Here is a 13,648-nt window from a genome sequence, read left to right as displayed (position 1 = left end):
TGGTTAACCTGCTCTGTTTACAGGCTAAGGTAGTAAAGTAGTAAGGTTTAAAGGTAGTTGTTAGTGTATGATGTTGGCTGATGGAGCTGTGGTGTGTTGCCTGCCCTCTCTACTAGTCGACGTGCTACTGAAGTCGCCACTGTTGACAGTTCCAGTGTGTACTCAAGCTCCGCACGTCAAGCCGTGCGCCCTCGCGTAAAGTCTCCAGAACCACCGGAACCAGCGGCTGTCATTACCTCGAAGTCCAGGTACTACAGATACACTGTCTTACTGAGTAACTCCTGTTAATTGAGTGTATTAAATGTTTCTGTTTATATCAGGGTGTTGGTACATATGGAACACATGGAAATTTCAGAAAATTACTTATTTTAGTCTGGAAAAGTTAAGAAATTTGGTCGTATGTACCAAAAAATCTAGACGATGTTATTTTGTAATTGTCTCTTAATGTTAACTTCCAAATTGTAACTCCATAGCCGTATTCAGTTAACTACGGACTGATAAAATAAACAATAATCTAGGAAAAATTCTGTTGTTTCTTAAAAAGTCATCAAAAATTTTCCACACAATTTTAAATTTAAAAATGTTGATATAAAAAACCATCATTATCCTAAACTACTTTGTCTTTGCTACGACAGTCTACAGGCAGAACACTCTTGCACTGTTCCCTGTGAGTATGTCACTGCCGTCCCTCGGGTGGGTGGTCAAATTCTGTAAATCACTTTAAAATGGATGAAAAGTATCATTAGAACTAAAATAACCATAAGAAATTTAAACTAAAGATGCCATCTTGAATTAAAGTATTTAAGGAGCCCTTGTAGTCAGGAATGTACGGTGTTTTATCGCATATTTGTCACACATTTTATACTAACATACCTGCCAACTTTTACGGATTGTCCGTAAGTTTTACGGATTTTAATACTATTTTACGGTTTTACGGACGTCTTCAATATCTTAGGGATTTATTTTTGCGTGGTGGTTTATTACCGTTCACTGTACCAGCCATGTATACCTGCCAACTTTTACTGTATCGGCCATGTTAACGACGCACCGATGGAAGGCAGAATGAAAACAAAACAAGAGATAGTTAGTTATTTGCATATGGTTTGGACTGGTCTATGTTTGTTTTCCACTTACCGCAACGGAAAAGTGCTTCCTTAAACGGGGGAACGCCACAATTGTGACGTCAGTCCTACCTCTTGGGTCAGTTCCTTGTTCCTTATATTATGTCCAAAATGGCTGCCTATTGTTCGTATTTCCAATGTAGTGCTGCGTGTGTATTTACGTAGTGGGAACCATGAGTAAGCTAGCCAACAAGAAATACAGTAAAACACCGTTTTAACGAACTTCATTAGAGCGAACAATTCATTACTACGAACTATGCCTTTGGTCCCGTCAGACGTCCATACAACATAACGTAAAAAAATTTCACTAGTACGAATTTTCTCGTTCAAATTTTTTAAATATTCTATAAATATTCATTTGAACGAACACTTTTCTGCCCGGCACGGTAAACTACAAACGGATAAAATCGTCGCCATTCACCCACAAACTGCCATCTTATTTATTTTGATACGCGCCATAGATGACTGCAATGGACTAGTGTTGAAATTAATGCACAAAACTAGTGTAGCGACTAAAGCGCTGCATTGTGGTGTTCGCTGACATTACTCTCTGTTCTATGCTCGCACGACGTGTTTAACCGATGCGAAGTGCTACATCATAAAGTATTGCTACACACACATCTCTGGTCATTTTCTTGTTTATTGTTTGAGAAACGTGCGGTAGCCTACAACTCACATAGTTTCGGTTCCCTAGCGAGTTCGTGCAACTTCGGATTTCTCTCAAAAATTGAAATTATAAAAATCGAAGGGTTGTGTTGGGTTAGTCACAACATGCTTGTTCTTCTGATTTAGCGGCTGAAGTGGCGTTAATACCAAAACGCAAAACTTCGGAAATCTTCGCAAATTCTTGCAGGGAACCGAAACTACGTGAGTTGTAGGCTTTCCAGAAACGTGGCTATACTACATGTATAACTTATTTTTACATGTGTAGGGTGCATTTGTTTTTATAGTTTAAAAAACCGTACTACTGAACATGTCTTCTAGGAAACGACTTGAAATGTTAAAAGCAGTAGATAAAGAAAATAAAAAGACTGATGTGGCTAAAAAGTTAGGTATCTCCAAATCAACATTATCCACAATTCTCACACAGCGATCCAGTTTGGAAGACAATAAAATGTAAAAAAAAAATTCCTAACTTTTAAATTTTATATTTTTGTTTTATTACAGCATTTTTGCAAACAGCTTGTCTTGATTCCAAAGGTAGGCTTACTGCTTTGGCAAACAACTTACCTACGTATTTCTGTATTGTACATATACATACTAGTATGTATGTATGTATGTATGTAGTATGTATCTTGATCCCAAAGTATAGCTGAAAGTAATTGATGCTTGTACCACTCATATTAGTATTAGATTTTCTACTTTGTTTTTTAACAAGATCGAGTTATGTTCAAAACCCCAAAACAGGCAATCATTGTGATTTCGGTATAAAGAACTTCATTATAACAAACTGCCATAATTTTGGTCCCTTCGTGTTCTTTATAATGAAGCTCTACTGTATATTCGACTTGCCGTGCTGTGTATAACAACGAATTCTCGTGTATTCTGAAATCGCAAAAAGGAGAAACTTTTGTGTTTTGCACAGTGTGCCGGTGTGATTTTAGTATTGCTCATGGAGGTAGGTCCGACATAACTACACACGTTAAGTGTCCTAAGCATAGGAAAAATGTGCTTTCTGAGGAAGAAAATAAGAATGATAGCTTTTTCACCAGTACTGCACACACAGGGTTGGAAGTGACGAAAGCAGAATGGCTCTTTGTTTCGTTTTTGAATCAACATAATATTGCATTAAACGCAGCATACCACGCTGGTGCATTATTTAGAAAGATGTTCCCGGACTCTGAAATAGCAAACTACTAAATGAGTTTGAAATTGCACAGTTCTCCTCTGTTAAGTTTTTTGTGGAAAAGTTTCCATTTATCCTTCCTCTGAAGGACAATGAAACAATAGATTCAGCCATGGATGAAGTCCAGCAACAATTTGTGGCACTTCAAGATGATGACATTTCATCTCTTCTAGAAATAGAAGGCACTGTTGATGTCAAGTGGGCTGAATTATCAAGAGTTCGTGGGGTAGATGGCTTCCTGAAGTACACTAGAGTCCCGTTATAGCGAGGTATCACGGTTCCGGGTTTGATCCTCGCTATAACCGTGTCATCACTATAACCGAATTGGACAGATTTTGGCCCCCAAAAAATAAAAATTAACCGAAAATACCATAAAAATTGTGTTTAAACCTGTATAATTGGAAAATAACAGGTTATATTAACAAAATCTTAATTTCTGTGAGCAGATGTGTGAATTCTCTTTAAAATGATACCCCACAAGTACGGATGCGATCACCGATTACGTCAAAATAACCAGAATACCCTACCACGCCACAGCCCGTGGCCGACGCAGCATTGTCCTGCTATCTATCGTCGACGCGGGCTGTCTGCTGGCGGCCATGTTGGTTCGGGATGTTGTAAACAGGTGGTGCTAGTGTAGCGCGACGATTTAATTCCTTACAAAAAAGCAGGAGTGCGGCTGCGACAACGCACGTACGCCTCAAACGTAATAGTAGCTGGAAAACTATATTATTTTCATTTAAAGAAACCTGTGAACTTTTTTAGAAAATAAATTTGGGATTAAACTCAAACCATCACCACCCCTTTCTCGGACAGATACCCCAACAACTGACCGAAACAAAAGTTACAAGAAAACTGCCCTAGCGATTCGGAAATAAATACGGTAGTGCTGACTAGAGGTGTAAAAGTAACGAAAAAATGCGTAACCGTATGTATTCGTTACTATAACAATTACTACTCGTTACTATTGTTACGTTACTCGTTACTTCTGATACCGCATAACATGCTATGTTACGTTGCAGCAACGAATCCAGTCGTATTGCGTACGCGTACAGTATGACGTTGCGTAAATAATAATAAATAGAATATAAACAATTAACAATATTTGATAATTAATAGTTTTTGTTAACCAAGAAACAATTAAATCTCATTAGAGCGGATTTTTAATATTATCTCTTTTAAGATAACCAAAAAAAACGTGAAAATACGCGATTATAAAAACAAAAACATACATATTTATAATTTGTAAAAAATACTTTCTTACGTTGTTTCTGTTCAAATCTCAAACTTTGTCTACGCACGGCACAGATAACTAACGGAAGTTTGATAAAAGAAAGAAAGGATGGGATTCTATTTTTAAGCCACGCACTTAGGTGGTGACTGCACGGCTGAAGAATGTGACACGTCAACGGCAAGATGTCTAATGGCGAGCGAGAGGAGTAGAGATAAAGCAGACAAATAACAAAAGCGCGCTACAAGCGATCACGCCGTAAATTCCTCAAAAATACCTCGTTATAGCCGTGTTCTCGCTATTACTGTGCTCTATATAACGAGATTCTACTGTATATATATTTATAGGTATATTTATATTTAAAATGTACAACAATGTCCCTAGTATGCTTGAAATGGTTGGCCTGAAGTATCATACTGCAGTTACAAAAATCAAATTGTTATGTACACCGGTTCAAAGCGATATCAAAAACAAATTACATAAAAATAATGATAAACTTAAGCACGTCCATTGAAATATCGAGCCAGCATTATTTCAATGTTGCTGATTTTCAAACCAGTGCACAGGTCGGAAAATATCTGACCATATGACGAAAATGCTCACTCACTGTCCACATTAGAAACTGGTATCCACAACACTGCCAAATTTTGTGAAACAAAATTGCTGTGTTCAGTTTGCAATCCTTGCAAAATCTGGCAGATGTGTGCAGAGACCCCTTCCTTCAAAACATTGGAAACTTGCATCTGCATTGCAAGATAACCTTCTAGAAACTCCTTCTTGGCAACAGTGTTGATAAGAGGAAGATTTTTAGCAGTTGCAAACAGGTTCTCATCAACATTATTGTTTACAATGTTTCAAGCAGCAAACAGTTTCCGTCTTTCATCTGACTTTGCTTGACAGCTGAAGGAAGTTTCAAAACGGCAGCAGATGTTTTGTCTCTAAAAATCCCTCTGCTAACCAACAAGAAATTATTCTCTAAGTCATACAGCTTTGAATAGAGTTTATAACTTAAAGAGTAACTAGAACCTTCAAGCTCCAGGATGTTTTCCGTGAGTTTCTTGCCATGTTCCACAAGAAATTCAGCAGAGAACAGAATTATTGCAAGCTGGCAGTCGCTCAAGTTCTTAAAGTAGTATGTCGAAACACCACTATCTTCTCCATTGAGAAATTCTATCAGATCATCTATGTATTCTGCAATATATTCGACTGAATGGAACCAAGAATTCCACCTGGTCATAATGGGTGCTGGGAAAATTCTGACATCTTTTTCTTGATCTGGGTACCTTTCTTTCAGATGTGTGGCATATCGGTGCTTTCGTTTTCTAGAATTCAAAAATACATGTTTGATATTACTAACAAATGTGTCAGCTCTGATGGAGAGAGGCTCCACAAACTTGCAATAAGATTCAGTTTGTGCGCCCAGCACTGAACGAACCATTTTCTCATAAAATACAACTTTTAAAGATTCTACACATTTTGTCATGTATCGTGCATAGTCACTCACAACAGCAACTATATTTTCGAACTTGATGTTGAGTTGTGCAACAAGTGATATAATTGCACGTGAGTATTCTGTGTCATTTGCACTGTCCAGTTCTTTTACGCCACCCACAAACAACTTTTGGACACTGGTATTAGCAAGAACACGAATTAAAATAATGAAAACACATCGTCCCTTCTTGTCGGTCGTTTCATCAAATAGAAGCGCAACTTTCTGATTCTCTACTTCTTTCTTCACCATGTCACAACTGGCCTCACCAATCTTGGGCAGATAAGTGTCTCTTAATGCCCGAGCTGTTGGAATATCTCCAGTACATGTAATTATGAAGGAATAAATGTAATGATGCAACAATTAAATTAAAATAATATATTTTTTTGGTATGAACAGTTTGACCTAAGGCAAACATTTTAAGAATCTTAGTCTTTTACCAAAGTTAAACACATTATGAATAACTAGGCCTACTTACCAGGTACATATTTTTGAAGCCAAGCACGGTCAGAGTCATTATCTGCCTTTTCTAATGGTATGTTGGCATCTAACAACATTTTCGTGAAGTCCACAATGAAATTCTCTTTATTTTCCCTGCTACTCTGCGCGCGATCAATTGCATTAATATTACTTAACTGCTTCGGGGTTGAATTATTTTTCAAGTGTGCTTCTCTTTTCCGTTTATGGGACTCTCCCTGAACATGCTTCTTGCAAGTGTCTTTCCGCAGTCAGTCCACACGACTGTCGCAATACTTGCACATCATTATTTTACTTCCTCCATCAAAAATAAAAAAAGCCATCACTTAAAAATTGCTTTACACATTCATGCAAAGTTAAAAATTTTGGCATGTTGAACTAACCAACAATTAATTATCTACAATTAAAACTTACAATCATGTGTGCAGAACAAAACTTCCAAGAAAAATATTTTTTCGAACTCAGGACCTAATGTGTTCCATTCATTGTGAATCTTTTAGGACATTCAATACATCAAATTTGTGGAATCACTTATCCCTGCATCCCTGAGACTGAAATTGTTAGCCAGAATAAAATATATCTTGGCTTTTCACTTGCCTCTATTCATTCTGAAAGATTGTTTAGCTCTGCAGGTGGAATTTGTACCAAAAAACGGAATTGCCTTTCACTTGAACACATTCAAATGCCAACATTTCTCCACAAATATCTGAAATTTGTTTCCTTGTAGTTTCAATATGTTTTTTACATTCTGTAAGTAATATGTACCTACTTCAGAATATTGCTTTATCTGGCCTTGAAAAACAATTAAATTTTTTAAGATCTTGAATTTAGAGAGCTTATTTGTAGGCCATTCTGATAATTTCATTATTAGCTTTCATTTAATGTGAATGTACAATATTTTACAGTTAATAAAAATAATATACATTCACATAAGTATGTTTTATTAATATTTAACATTTTCATTATTGTCTCTAACAATACTTCAGCACTACAATTTTATAGAATCAGTGTTGGAAATGAGATAGGCCTATTATTGGAATATCGGGTATCGATATGGCCTGGAAAATTTTGGTGTTTTCAGTATTCAAAAAGCAGTACTTTCAAATTAGAAAAGCAGTGGTTTAAAGTCGGCATTTTCGTTATGCAATGGAAATTTTATCGGTATTTTAAATGTTGACTAAATTTTGCAGTTATAGAATATAATAGTTTACATATTTAATAAACAATTCATGTATACTAGGAATAAACTAATATGCATAATAACAGCCAATTAAATCCAAAGCAGTTACACAAAATAGACATTTAAAAAAAAAATTAATTTGTGCAAACTATAGAAAACAGTCTTAAAGCAGAGTACTTCACAATCTTTTATACTTCAAAACACATTTCACTTAGTAATTGTAAGTTTTCCTGAGAGAGGCTGTGGCAATGATCAGAAAAGACAGTGTTATACTTTGAAAAAAACCTTTCGCTGTCTGCATTTGCACACAGATGCCACATGCTTAGCTGACTTTAGGTGTTTGTCAATGGAATCTTTTCTTTCCCATGAAACTTTACAGTTGCAAAATTTGCAGATCACTGTGCTATTGTCAGTACAATAAAACCCATGTTTCTGATACTGATGCTCGGTCTCGAGCACTCAAAGTATTATTCGGCATTTTCAAACTCTAGACAGAAATATGTTGCAACATACTACATACAGGCTGTTACGAAAACAATCAACTAAACTTGGCGCGCTAATAAATATCAGCAGTGGAATGCCACTGCGTTGGGAACGCTGTCGCGGCTCGTGACGTCAACAACAGATGCTGGCTGCATGATAGTCACGCATGCCCGCACACTCCCAGTCTTGCTGTGCAGCCTAATTTCATACCTGCAATATCATTATTTGCTTATTCTCTTGCTATTTACGAAGTTACACAAAATAAACAACTACGGTAAGATAAATTCATTAGCCGCTAACATATAAGTTTAGCTTTACACAAAACAAAACAAAACTTCTCACAATCTGCAATCTTCGTTAAGGAAGCATTCGCTTACGTGAAAAGTTAGTAGAAGCTATATTGGCTAACCTGGACAAACCAGGTTTGTTTTGTTTATTTTATATTTTACCGTATATGACGCAACTTGGATAAATACAAGATATAAGGTTATTCTTTTGCTTTGATATAATATTTTATACACTTTTCGCAAAATACAATAAACACGTTCTCATATCCGGCCATGTGTGCACGGTAGTTTAGAATTCGGCATCATATTATTTTTATTTTTCGTAGAGTGCAAAAGTTTGAATTTGCTTGCATTCAATAAATACGGTTTTGGCATAATGGAGTGGAGGAACATGGGGTTGCCACTTGAACAAACCCCGGCGCACAAATGAGAAGAAACTTAGTGCGAACTATACCCAAGATCAATTTTGAGCATCAAAACCATGCACGAACACGTCTTATGTAAAAATAAGGTAATTATGCTGAAACACAAGAATTGGGTTAAAGGATACTTTAACCTTGCGTGAGTATTAGTGATCTGCAAATAATGGTATTTTTCGGGGATATATTCGCAGTGTAATATAGAAATGTTGTGCTTTTCGCGAATGGACTTACTTTTCGCATTTTCATGCAAAATTCGCGATCGCGAAAAATTCCAGGCCCTAGGTATTGAGTAATGGATCGTTAATTTTGGAAATATCGGAATCTGTATCCGTATCGGGTATTTGGATATCGGGCAATCACTACTGGACATGAAACCAATTACATTAGAACCTCGATTTTACGTATGCTCACGGTTCCATGGATTGCATTTGTAAAATCGTGTGTTGCTCATTTTAACTCCCTCCCTTCCATCCCCCCCCCCCCCCCCCCCCAACTCGAAGAAAAAAAGTGTTATTTTATTTTTTGAACCAAAATTATGTGTTTTTATTTGTGTACAGTTAGTCTCATTAAATAAAATATCATTAAATATTAAATACTATAAATGCATTGAAAAATAACCGGTATTGTGTGAATGTGAGATGTGTGCTGGCTCTCCCTGCCAGCCCAGCTCCTTATGCATGGCACATGGCCGGTCTGGGTTGCTTGGACTTGTTCTCTGGCATAGCAAACATTAAAAAATATCTACGGTACGTTACAGCTCATGCAGTTAATTCATGCCTGCATTTCATACACAGTTATTCCTACGATCACATGAATAGTGTTGTGAATATCATATGGAATGTTAATACAGTAGAACCTCGATGTTACGTTCCCGTTTCATACATTTTCCTGTGTCATACGCCGATTAATTTTGGTCCCGCCGAAAGTACTATATTTACAATGGTTTACTTTCCCGGAACATACGCTTATAAAATCATTAATTTCCCGTTTCATACGTTTTTACGAAGTGGAAAAGTCCTAAAATTCACAAATGTTTTTGTTATATTCCTCCTGATAAACTACATTTTAATGCTTTTATTTTGAAAAACGTTCATTGTTTACCTTTGCAAACGTAAGAAAATAACTTTATCACACCATAGATATGGATAGTATTAGGAAGACTGTGCACTTCACTAGTAGCATCTATGGCCAGCACCAAGCGAGACTAGTGGCGCAAACAAGCAATGATTATGAAAATGGTGCACGCGCTTTACCAAGGCACGGACCTCATTTTTTGCATTCATTAATCTTTGAACTGAATATACCCGTTTGTTATTGTTTACTTATGTCGGATTGTTTTGTATTTTACGTTTCTCAAGTTAAAATTTTATTGAAAATTGTTCTGTTGCGTAAAGTTGTTTGTAAAATGAAACAAACAAGGAAAAAATTCTGATTTTCTTTTTACAATAGCCTAATTTTTTAAATTTCTAATTTAGGCTTGGTGACTTTTCCCCCCCTCCAAGAAAGCACTTCATAACATTTTGTAAGATCACTGTTTCTCATGTCAGCTTTACTTGATTATGGACTGTATTTTACATTTCTGGTGGTTTTATTATATGTATATGTAATGATGAATTCTATCTTTCATTAATATAATGCAATTATTTACACATTATGTATTAAAGTTTAATCTGATATTGTGCTGGTATGCTAGATTGAAAAAAAAATGTATTATTGCCATTCCCTTTTCATACACTTTCCCGCATCATACACCATTTTTGTGCCCTCCGTTGAAAAGTGTATGACAGGGGTTCTACTGTACTAATAACTGCTCATAATTTGTTTGCCTACACATTTTAGACATTTCTCACATAAAATAAAAAGTGACTACGTACAGTAGCAAATAGTATTAAATCTCCTTTCACCACTTATTTTGCCATAATTTATACTTTTTTCCTCATGTTTCTTATTTATCCCACTTAAGGATATTGCAGTATCCAATTTCTACGGGAGAGAAATGAGAGATTAAAAGAGTGACAGAAGTACTACTGGTTAGACAAGACTTGTGTCCAGAGCCTGGTTGATAAGCTGGAAGTGCTGCTCATTACAGCTTTATAAGTTAATCTTTAACAGCTCGCCGTTAAAAATGTTTACGAACACACATTGATTACCAGAATCGAGGGGAAGAAGCACATAGTATAATACTCTTATACTGCTTTTTGAAAGTGATCATAGGTGTTTGTGGGTAAGAACACTGCGAGTAATGACAAACACATTCATTAAACATACTGTACATTTTAGTGTGAGAAACCCTTTAGCTTATGAAAGCTATCTGGAATTATTTGTTTGTCTAGCAAGTTAAAAAGAGATTAATTGAAAAACCTGCTCATCGTGCTTACGATCTGCTTCACTTATGCCAAATTATTTTTGAGCGCTTTTCTCAGCTTGTTGAAAAACCACACTCTGTGCCTACAAACTACGTCACTATGCCATCTTTCAGTGCTGTTACCGTTGAACCTCCCTAGCAGGTATGAGGATGTGACATGTGTTAAGATAATTGCCAGCGATTGGACTTTCACACTGCAAAAGTTTGTGGTTACTATGCATCATACGCAGGAAATGTTGGAATATAGAGGTGTGAGTGTGGTTCATTTGCTGTTAACTACATATTTTTATGGCCCTTCTAAATTTTTTTTATTGAAAAAATTTTGCAGTTGTGATTTTCCAGCAGAAATGCTCCTGTGTGACTTATAAACCTTGTGTACTTAGGTCATGATATTTAAAAAATTTAATATCTGATGCCATAATAATAATATTTTGTACAGTATTTATTAATAGTAAATGGCAGTCACGTGGGCCTTAAAAATATTAATTTAACCGTGAATGGACTACAGCAGACTGTGATGTTTTGACTCTCATCGCAGGCAGTGTGGGAATTGGATATTGGATGGGTTGGGGGTGATGTTGACAGTTTCTCACAGGGAAGATGTGGAGAGGAAGTGTGTTGAAAATATAAGAGGGGGAAAATAAGATGGTTTGTGTTACTTGGAGGAATGAGCTTAGCCTTGAAGAAAATGAACCAGGGGAAGAAAAGATAAACCATACAAAATCATGATGCCACCAGCATAGCTGGACAAATTTCGCTTGCGCCCATTTCGTTGCAGAAGTTGAAACCGTTGCAAATTTAAAAATGGAATGACCATTTTTTTTTGTTCTTCTTATAGGAACATAATTGATAGTGTTAAATAAAACTCTCTCTTTAAATATATATATATAATATATATTATATGTTATATATAATGTATATAATTAGGGATGGGGCGAATCCTGATTTCCTCGAATCCGAATCCTAACTCAAATCCTCGACTGGAATTGCCGAATCTCAAACCCGAATCCGAATCTTTTAACAGATGATGTCCACATATCTAATGTAAGTGAGATGTATTCTGCTTGCACTAAAAGTCCCTTGACTTTATCACATGTAGTTTGGTACATTTCTGGTATAGCCTAAGTGTATATAAAGACAAAAAATTTTTCTTGAGAAATTTCAGTTTTAGTACAGATTAGCGGTTAGGATTTTTTCTATAAATAAGCTAGAGGTCTGCGAGCCTAAGAATTTTACTTCGAGCCGAGCTCGAGCTTTTGTGGTACAGTTACACTTTTGGGAAATTATTTTTATCTTAAACTTAGTATAATGTTTGAATAAAGTATTAAAAGGAAGTGGGCTTATTAATTTTGGGTAAGTATTGACAGTGTGTGTTTACATTTTGCACTGCTAGAAAAAAATAACATTTTTTTTCCATTGAATCTTACCTGTTTCCATTGGTTCATTAGTAACTGATATCATCCAACTAACATAACCAAGTATATGTTTGTGTAAATGTAACATATCTTTGGGAAAATTTCATCCTTGTCAATTTTTCTGGAGTCCTTACTGAGCTTCAACAAACTTAGCACCAAAAATCATGTTGTTTGAAAAGTACATTCACATTGTTTCAACATTTCCACTTTTCAGCACAATAATTCTGAGAGAGATTGTCACAGAGTATTAAATTCTGTTCTTTAATCTATCATGCAGAACAATAATTTGTTCTGCACGTTCAGGAGTTAAATTAGCTCTACGATTGGCGATAGTGTTTCCAGCAGAAGAGAAGCGTCTCTCGCTGGCAACCTGCTTGGCTGGAATGCTTTAGTAAAATTGCTTAACCCCAAAATTAGTGTCATAAATATCTGTAACTGGTCATTAAAGTTTAATCAATTGAAAGTAATAAAAATAAAAGCATTTTACTTCATTCAATTTACACTTGCAAAAAAACATACACACATAAACCTACATGGAAATTAAAGTCTTTTTCAATATCCTGAAATCTGAAATATGTTTACTCATGTCATTAAATGTACAGCTGTATTGAAGAAGCCGATTTTGCCAATATTTAGTTGAATCGGCATTTCTGCCGACTTCCGATACAGTACGCTTGTTAATTTTCGGCCGATATTACTGAAAAACGAAAGAGACTGACATAACCTAAAAATCCACGAGTACCATTTTCACTTTTCGTAGTAGTACTGCATTCTTTCACATCACATTATTTCTTAGCAAAATGTGCCAACCATACATATCAAAGTTTAACATCCTTTTTTTTTTCCAACAATGTTCTTTAATTTAATATGTCATAAATAAATAATACATTACTATCACGGTAAATATACATCTCGGTTGTTACGGTAAATATAGTGCAAATATGGTAGCCATCATGCTTCTGTAGTAATTATGGTATTCTACAAAGAATCTTTAGTTCTTATTATGGTAATTATCTTAAAATATCTATTGGCTTTGTACTGTAGTTATGGTACATCATCCATATTTCTTCGTATATTGTTGTTCATTTGTCTTTTCTTCATATTTACGTTTTACGTGCGCCATAATTTGAGACAGAAAGTTTCAGAAAAAATTTTAACGGACTTTATATCACACATTTAATGGCGTAAATGATGCGACCTCGGGCAATTTAAACGCTTTATACGGAAAAACCTACCATGCGGGACCTCGTAAGTGAGTTTTACTGTATTTTTTTTCCCGTAAATAGTAAAAAACCGAATCCTTTGACAAATCCTATATCAGACCCGCCGAAT

The 13,648-nt window shown here is 35.7% G+C and overlaps 1 protein-coding gene across 6 annotated transcripts in view; it reads left to right on the top strand.

Moving 5' to 3' along the window:
* The window catches only part of LOC134531216 (cleavage and polyadenylation specificity factor subunit 6), a 294,999-nt gene that overhangs the window by 208,532 nt on the left and 72,819 nt on the right, over positions 1-13,648 (top strand). For all 6 annotated transcript variants that reach the window (XM_063366877.1, XM_063366876.1, XM_063366880.1 and 3 more), the window contains exon 12: positions 117-248. In XM_063366877.1, coding sequence (XP_063222947.1) covers positions 117-248 — 132 coding nt within the window. The remainder of the gene's footprint in view (positions 1-116; positions 249-13,648) is intronic.

This window comes from Bacillus rossius, chromosome 3 (genome assembly GCF_032445375.1).
Source record: "Bacillus rossius redtenbacheri isolate Brsri chromosome 3, Brsri_v3, whole genome shotgun sequence".
In the NCBI taxonomy this organism is placed as follows: domain Eukaryota; kingdom Metazoa; phylum Arthropoda; class Insecta; order Phasmatodea; family Bacillidae; genus Bacillus; species Bacillus rossius.
Note: the sequence above shows the minus strand (reverse complement) of the source record. Positions and strands in the feature narration are given on the sequence as shown.